This window comes from Vitis riparia, chromosome 1 (genome assembly GCF_004353265.1).
Source record: "Vitis riparia cultivar Riparia Gloire de Montpellier isolate 1030 chromosome 1, EGFV_Vit.rip_1.0, whole genome shotgun sequence".
In the NCBI taxonomy this organism is placed as follows: domain Eukaryota; kingdom Viridiplantae; phylum Streptophyta; class Magnoliopsida; order Vitales; family Vitaceae; genus Vitis; species Vitis riparia.
Genome location: NC_048431.1, coordinates 12,895,635 through 12,904,075, shown reverse-complemented (window position 1 = coordinate 12,904,075; position 8,441 = coordinate 12,895,635). Strand labels below are relative to the sequence as shown.

The window sequence follows — 8,441 nt, the reverse complement described above, 5'->3', positions numbered from 1 at the left end:
AAGTGAGGTTGTGTGAATAGAAAATTTCAAGTTAGTGAATACTTGAAGGATTGTGTAAGAACCCATTGAAGCTAGAATCTAAGTGTAAAGACTTTAGAAGCTTGGTTGAAGTTACAAGGATAATGGAAGCCTCACTTGGTTAGGAGTTTGAGGAGAGTGGATATAGGCAAAGGGGGCCGAACCACTATAAAATTTGTGTTTGCTCTTTCTAACTCAATCTCTTTACATTTGTTCCTTATTTTGCTTAAAATTGTTGTGCTTGAAAAAGTTTTTCAAACCAATTCACCCCATTTCCCCCTCTCTTAGGTGTTTTTCTTATTTAGATTAACCTTATTTTCTCAATTGGTATCAAAACTAGACCTTTTTGTTTAAGACTTAACCATCTAAGAGATAATGACAAATCTATCAAGCTTATCTCACTTTGAAAGTTTTGCAACCAATAAACCTCTATTTTTTACAAGAACCGATTATCCTTATTGGAAAACTAAAATGACTTGGTTTTTACAATCAATCGATTTAGACTTATAGGATGTCATTGAAAATGACCCTACTATTCCTTCAAAATTTGTTGATGGGGTCAAACAAGAATGAGATGAGCATGATAGAAGAAATGTTCAATTGAATACTAAAGTCGTTTATACTTTGCAATGTAAGATAGATAGAAATGAATACAATAGAATTCGTCAATGTAAGTCGGCTAAAGAAATTTGGAAATTACTTGAAGTAACTCATGAATGAACAAATCAAGTCAAAGAGTTAAATATCAATTTACTTGTTCATAATTACAAATTGATTTTGATGAAAGATAATGAAACCATTGTTGAGATGATTACTAGGTTCACCGACATTGTCAATGGTCTTGAAACCTTGGGAAAAACCTATAAGGAATCAGAGAAGGTGATGAAGATCTCGAGGTCATTTCCACCAAAGTGGGATGCAAAGGTCACCACAATTCAAGAAGTCAAAGAGTTGACCAAGCTACCTTTGGAAAAGCTCATAGGATCCTTGATGACATATGATATCACCTTGGCAAGAAACAACAAGAAAGAAAAGACAAAAATAAGAAAAGTATGGCTTTCAAGGCTACAACAAAGGAAGAAAAAGAAGTTGAAAAAGAAAAAGAAAGTGAAAAAGATGAAGACTTACTTTCATCACAAGAAAATTCAACAAGTTCATGAGGGGTGAAATTTTGGATCATATACCATTTATCTTTTGGATAGCATGGGCTATCTTTGATATTTGGGATGTTTGGACACATGATATATATTGTTTGATACACTTGCCATATGATATGTCTATATATCCTTGATGACTTGTCAGTTGATAATTTTGGTCAATGATTTTCATTACAATACTCTTATGCTAAGTAGATTAAATTGACATACTTGATATCTTGTTTTAAAAATATCTTTTATTTGTTAAATGATCTATGATTGGTTTGAAAGGGAGGTTCATTTCCTCCAAGATTTGTCATCACAAAAAAAAAAAAAAAAAAAAAAAAAAAAAAAATTGTTAGCCCAAGGATTCTTCTAATCACGTTTTGATGATAATAAACCATGGTTAAGTTACTAATACTTTTAAATAATAAAAAATTCAAGTTTTGATTTGGATATTCAAGAAAATCATCAAATGACCAAATGAATGCAAGATTGAGGCATATGGAAGACAATTTAATATTAGGAAATATATGTAAGATGAATGAATTGGTGCACTTAGGATTTTCATACTAATTTATGTATCTTTAAAAACTCGGTTTATGCATTAAAGTTAATTTTCATTAAAACCCAAATTTTCTCATATGAACCTAAGGCAAACTTTTTAAAATTGAAATATTAATACACTTAAAGACCTTATCTAAGTCTTATAAGTGAAAGGAATAGAAAAAGATAGGTTTTTAGGCCAAAATAGGTGAACCAGTCAAGAGGACTAGTGAATCGGCTCAAGCGGTTGACTAGTTAAGTATTCCCTATTGAGAACCAGTCAAGGGATGAAAAAAAAACCTTTTATCTCTTCTAGTAGCTATGCATTCCCGGTCAAATGTGAGACCTCCCCTGATTGAGGGTAGGTCTTTCCAGTTGAGGCCCAACTATCACGTGTAATGCATTTAATGTCTAACGGCTAGTCAACCGGTTGAACCGGAGCTCAACCGGTCGAGGCCACTTTTTAGCATTTTTGGTGTTTGAGACTAGAAACCTACAAATTAAGAGCTCCACTTCATTTATGAACAAGAGAACACTTACATTCAATTGTCCAACTACCTGTTATTCACTTAAAAACTTTTTTTTTCCTCTTTGGTATATTAATTCTTCACTTGCATATCATCTAGTGCACTTTTTGTCATTCATCCTAGCCTTCTTGTGTATTTGAGCATTTATTGAGCTATGTTGAGAGTTCCCTTCATTGTTGATTCAGTGAGGTTGTGTGAATAGAAAGCTTCAAGTTTGTGAATACTTGAAGGATTGTGTAAGAGCTCATTGGAGTCAGAATCCAAGTATAAAGACTTTGGAAGCTTGGTTAAAGCTTCAATGATAGTGAAACACTCACTCAATTAGGAACTTAAGGAAAGTGGAGATAGGCAAGGGTTGTCGAACCAGTATAAAATTTGTATTTGCTCTCTCTAACTCAATCTCTTTACATTTGTTCCTTATTTTACTTAAAATTATTGTGCTTGAAATTTTTTTTCAAAAACTCGATTCACCCTTTCTTTTCAGTGTTTTTCTTATTTAGATTAGCCTAATTTTCTTACTTGGTTGGCAGATCAGAGGTCGACCATATCCATCAACTTCTCTTGTGTTCAAATATTGTGGATGCTTGAGTGAATGCACTATAAGGTTAAGATATACACCTTTCCTGACAACAATTACTTTTAGGAGAGTTGGTAGCGTCTAAGGTCCTACAAGTGATATCAAAGTCAATGTCACGGGTTCGAACCCCATGGATTGGCAGAGAGGAGGTTGGTCGCATCCATCAACTCCCTTTGTGTTCCAATGTTGTGGACACTTTGGTGAATGCACAATAAGGTTAAGATAGGCACCTTTCCTAACAACAATTACTTTTAGGAGAGTGGTAGCTTCTGAAATCCTACAGGATTCTTTATATAAAAAAACCATGATGCTTGTAAAGAGTGTCAAGGTTTTAACAGAAGCACATATTAAAAAAAATATGACGCTCATAAAAGTGTCCTTGTAAAGATCTTACAATGAAATAAGATGATACTTTATATATATGAGCATCAACATTGTTTCTTATATACAATGATACATTTTTTTTCCTTAAGGCTTGAAAAGTGTCAATGTTGACTGGAATATAAATTCATTACACACCTAGGTAGATTGAATATGACTCTTAAAATGAGTATCAAGGTTTTAATTTATAGAAGATGAGGCTTGTAATACACATCAAGGCATATAAAAATATACAATGACAATCTATAATATGACACTTTAAGAAAGCGTCACTATATATCCTCCTTGATGCATTAAAAGCATCATTGTTTTACTTTTTCCTTGTAGTGTATATCAAGCAAAAACAAGGCATCATGAAAAGAAGAATCTGATCTGGGCATTAACCACTTGGTTTTGTTTGGAGATCAGCGCATTCTAGATTTGCATTAGGCCCATTGTTCATTGGGTTAAGTTTCAGCTTATGCAGTAAGTGGTTATATTTGATTCTCTTAGTGGAAATGGACTTTGCAGTCTTTCTTGTTGCCAGTTTTACCGGTTGAACTGGAGTAGCCCCACGTGATCATATGAGTTGGTCATGAATTATGGTGTGGCGAGCATGTGCATCCATGCTTATTTTAATTACTTATATATATTTCTGCTCATAATTTGAAAACCACAAAGTGGCTGAATCTTCAATTTTTAGAACGTTGGATTCACATTCTATTTCAATCATAAAACAGGTTCCATGGCCTACCAAAAGATTGTACATGTTCCTGTAAACTGAATCTTATGTTTCTAACATGAACTTGAACTTGCTTGCTAAAATCTAGAAAACAATGGTGAACTGTATATCAATTTGATTAAGTATAGCACTTGTTCGTAGAATAACTTGTGGACATCTCACTAGGGCATGGAGAAGAATCCCACAGCATATTTGGTTTCCATCCTTCAGCCATATTCAAAGGCAAACCGAACGGAAATCCCATTGCTCGAACAGACTCCCATTGATCATCACCATGTATCACATTCAGGTTCTTCAGCAAGGCAGCCTCTTCGCCACTACAGACATTGCCTTGTATATCCTGTGGTAAAGTGACTGGGAAGCCATTGCATAGCTGTTCTGACCCGCTAAAATCTATGCTCTCAGAGGTCTTACCAAGATCTCCAAGCATGGAAGATGGCATATTTAACAGCATGGAAGAAACATCAACTGTGGGTGTTACAGGTCCAGACGTTCCCAGCTGTGAAAGCATGAAGCTTGTATGAAGGTCTCCTATGGCAGTGGAAAGTTGAGATGGTTTACCAGCCATTGGATTAATGGGCTTGTAGGAGGAAACATGTATAGGAGAGAAAGTAGTAGTGGAGGTTTGTTGTAAATCTTCGGTAAAACAAAAATGGAAGCCCGAGCTAGGTTTTGCTGCCAGTGACATATTCCCTGAACTAAACTGATGATCAGCATTGCGTGCAAACTGGCCGAGTATATCAGATGTTGTGGTTTCAGGCAATGGAGAGACCCATGAGTGAGAAAGAGCTCTTTGTGCCATGGAGTTGGTTTTCTTAAAGATCCTGCAAATTGCCCATGAATCCTGCAAGTTCAAAAGCAGTGCTCAATTAATAAAAAAACCAAAATATGAAAGTAGATTTATGGGGAAAAAAAATACTACTCTATTGAGATACTTTACATTGGCAGGAACGCTTTTTTCCATTAATCTTTTTGGTGGCGCGGAGTTGGTGAGAGAAGGCAACCGAAACTCATGCATCATCCAATCAGTTTTGATCCCTTTGGCAGCTCTGCCTTTGTAGAAAACAAGAGACTTCTTCAAGCCAATGCACTTGGTACCTTCAGAGGAGTAGATAGGTCGGTCTGTTCCTGTGGCTTTCCAAAATCCAGCTCCAGTTACTCGATTAGGTCGTGCACTGTTTCTATACTTGCGGTCCCTAGGGCAGTAAAAATACCATTCTTTCTCTCCCGTGGTTGCCAACTCTTCTTGCAAAAACATGAGCCAAGAGCAACTTGTCAGGTTCAGTTTCATGGAACAACTCATGCATGATGAGAACTTATAAACTACCTTTCCTTGAGTTAGAAGTGGGTATCAAAAATGAAGAAGTTGTAGGCGCATGTATATATAATGAAATGGTGACTGAAACAACTGTCTAAAGAGATGGATGATTAACATAACCCTAGCTTTCATGCTGCTATGGAGATAAAAGTCTGAAGAAACTTCGTTTCCAGATAAATAGAATAAACTTTACATAAACTAGGTCAGCCATTGTATGAAGGCATGAATAAGATAAAAGACCTAAACTCTTACTTGGAAGATCCCAGGGATCATATTTATAGATATCTAGTTGCTTGATGAGCTCAATAGAGAGAGGCTTCTGCTGAATCTTCCTCTTCAGGTAAAACCCAACCAGCTCCTCGTCCGTGGGATGAAACCGAAACCCCGGAAGCATGACTTCCTCCAGTTTATCAGCATCATTTCTCTCCATATTTTTGAAAAGTACTTCTTGTCAAATACTCAAAAGAAAAGAAGGGACTCTAAAAAATGCACAAGGTATATATATGGAAGAGAGGAGCTGGATATCTATCTGTTTTCTCCTTAAGATGGATTAGAAAGATAGTCTTATCATCTCACCTTCAGAACCTAATCAAAAATAAGACCCTGAATAATTAATCCAAACCCTTGGCGGAAAATCTGAAAAGCTACTTCAGAAGTGAAGAGCAGCTTAAACCGTGGGCACAAACCCTAAGAGAAGGCGTAGTAGTCAAAAGAGATGAGTTGAAAGACAAGTAGTTGAGAGTGAACTTCACTTAACTTGAACCCATTATATGCTTCCTGAGGAGGGGTCTGCCTCCGAAGCTTCAGCCGCCTTTCCAGGTGACTTTTAAAGGAGTGTGTTTTGCGAGGATCACGGTGTGGCTGGCTCACAGAGAAGCTAAAAGCAAAGCTCTTAAAAAGGAACAACTACCAAGAAACCCCAAGTCAAGGAATGAATTTTCATTTTAGACTCTTTACTTCTTTCTTGTACCTTCATGAATCCATTTGGTGTTTGTTTAACCAAATTTAGGAATCTCAAGAAACCACCAAATCAGCAGTTTCTGGGGATTATGAAAACTATGCTAGTTTCACATTTCTCATACTAGTCTTATGAAGCTTTTCTCTTGTACATACAAATCAAGACAAAACAAACTTCCAAGAAAATGAATTTTATATAGTCAGTGTTTGAATTGTTATTTGGAAACGTGGAGCCGAGCCAACCCCCAATAAGAAAAGCTCAAAAATATATTCAACTGTCGATTAAAGTTCTTAAGAGACCCCCTCATGCAAGCTTATTTTATTCAATATTTTGCAGGTTTCCTTTTAGTTTTCTCAGGATCCAAAAATCCCATTTCTATTCCATTCTTAAAGCTTCTATTCCACTGACCTGTCAGATTGAATATATTTTGTGTCAAATGGAGGATCCCTGATAAAAGTCTAAGGGCTAAAAGCCAGGGACCACTTGCCCTATTTGCTGACCAACCTTTCTTTCAGAGTTTAACCCTTTGGACAAATTGACTTTATGGGTTGGGGAAGGGTGTTCAACCGTTGCTCACTGACAAATTTGCCCTCACATGGGAGGTCCAATATCAATATTTTATTTTTATTTTTTAAAAATATTTTCATCTCTTCAATTTTCTTTTTCGTTATCTTGAGTAGTGGATAAATTAGTATTTGTTTCATGCAGAGTATTCTTTATATTTATGTACAACAGATGGTTTCATTGTGCAGAGAAAATAGGCTAATACAGATTTATGGAATTGTTCCTTCATTTTATTTTTTTTTTGTACTATTAGAGTAATGAAAATGAAAAGGATAAATACTCAAACTGTTCATTAATAAAAAGAATTAAATCCCAGTAAAGAAAAAAGTAAAGAAAATACCAAGTAAATTATAATTTAGAATTCTTCCAGTAAAGAAAAGTATAAGGGAGAGTAGCTTTTTACGTCATTATTCAAAAATCAACTTGGGGCTGGAATGATCCCTGGTAGATTTTACCATCCATTTGTCCCATGCCATATGGGTTCTACCCCAACATGGCTACTTGTTGATAAATTTAAGTTTTTTGTTTAAAGTTACAATAGAAGAACTCCTTCGGACCAAGCCTGCCTCCTAGGATAAGCTTCACCGATATGTGCATATCATTTATTTTAGGAGACACATGTCATTTTGAGCATACAAAAGGGCTAGAGGGTGCTTTTGGTCATTTAAGAGAGACACAAGTCAATTACCCTAGATAGTGTGGGCTTTGGAAAACCCATGTATGGGATTCCTCAATTTCTTGCTTTTGGTAATGACAATTAAGGTGACTCCTAAAATTAAATCACAAATTGAAATTTTTCCCTCAAAAACCCTACTCCATATTTAAATCTAATGCATGAACTTCGATTTCTCATAATTAGGTTTGATAAGTATGTCCACTAGTTGGATGGCAAGTTAGTAAGCGAAGTACCATGTATTAAATGGGTGAAGTTCAGTGAGTCAAATGCCAAACTTGGGACTCCAAATTCAGTGCAACTCCCAAGCCCAGCCCTCGTTTGGAACCCTTACTGTCTCTTTCTTGACCTTGGGTTTGCTTCCCAAGCGTGCAACCCTTATTTAAAAAATGGGTCAAACTCTTCAAACCCAAGCATCAACACCTCTTTCTATGTGAACATTAGGCCCCTTCATAACAATCATAAGTCTCAAGTCCACTTAAACTGAATAAAAAATTCACTCACCTTCCATTGAACACAGTGATTTGGGTACCTCATTTTTCTTCATGGCTTCAATTTCTTAAGCAGCCTCTAATTTCCGGTGACTTTAACCGTCACAGTTTGTTAATCCAGCACCCAACAAATGAGAGAAAAAATGGTCTTGTGATATAGATTATATAGGTTGATGTCATGATACTATGTTACAATTTCATAATATCACATGACTTATGGTATTAGGCGATAAAAAAGATATTGGTATGGTATCTTCCCATTTAAAGCATAAATAACTGTGACAACAATACATCTTAGAGAACACAACACATGTTGTTTTGATAGGTCATAAAATAGTCAAACTTACTTCTACTTCACTTTATGATTCGTTAAGTACGATGGGGGCAATGTTGTTATTGTATTATAGCCACCCTCATCATCTGTATATGCTTCAATTGCAATCTTTATGTTGGCTGTAGGAGACCATCACCCAACCAACCAAAAAAAACAAAAGGGAAAACCCATCCACCGAACACGCCCGGACACAAGGC

At 35.9% G+C, this 8,441-nt stretch overlaps 1 protein-coding gene across 2 annotated transcripts; it reads right to left on the bottom strand.

Moving 5' to 3' along the window:
• Positions 1 to 3,869: 3,869 nt before the first annotated feature.
• On the bottom strand, positions 3,870 to 5,938 carry LOC117923327 (protein FEZ). Of its 2 annotated transcripts, none has more exons than XM_034841583.1 (3): positions 5,477 to 5,938; positions 4,847 to 5,151; positions 3,870 to 4,750 (listed from the first exon to the last, which is right to left on the bottom strand). In XM_034841583.1, exons 1-3 carry the CDS (start codon positions 5,652 to 5,654, stop codon positions 4,025 to 4,027), a joined length of 1,209 nt encoding a protein of 402 aa, XP_034697474.1. In that variant the 5' UTR covers positions 5,655 to 5,938; the 3' UTR covers positions 3,870 to 4,024. The 2 variants fall into 2 exon arrangements, with proteins under 2 accessions (XP_034697474.1, XP_034697481.1); XM_034841590.1 differs by having other exon boundaries at positions 4,847 to 5,148.
• Positions 5,939 to 8,441: the final 2,503 nt, after the last annotated feature.

Bases quoted from the DNA above. Each gene is read 5' to 3' on its own strand.
- LOC117923327 (XM_034841583.1), bottom strand. From the start codon at position 5,654: ATGGAGAGAAATGATGCTGATAAACTGGAGGAAGTCATGCTTCCGGGG. The intron at 5,152-5,476 runs GTAAGAGTTTAG...TGTTTTTGCAAG, and splicing joins TGATCCCTGGGATCTTCCAA to AAGAGTTGGCAACCACGGGA. The intron at 4,751-4,846 runs GTAAAGTATCTC...TTGAACTTGCAG, and splicing joins AAAAAAGCGTTCCTGCCAAT to GATTCATGGGCAATTTGCAG.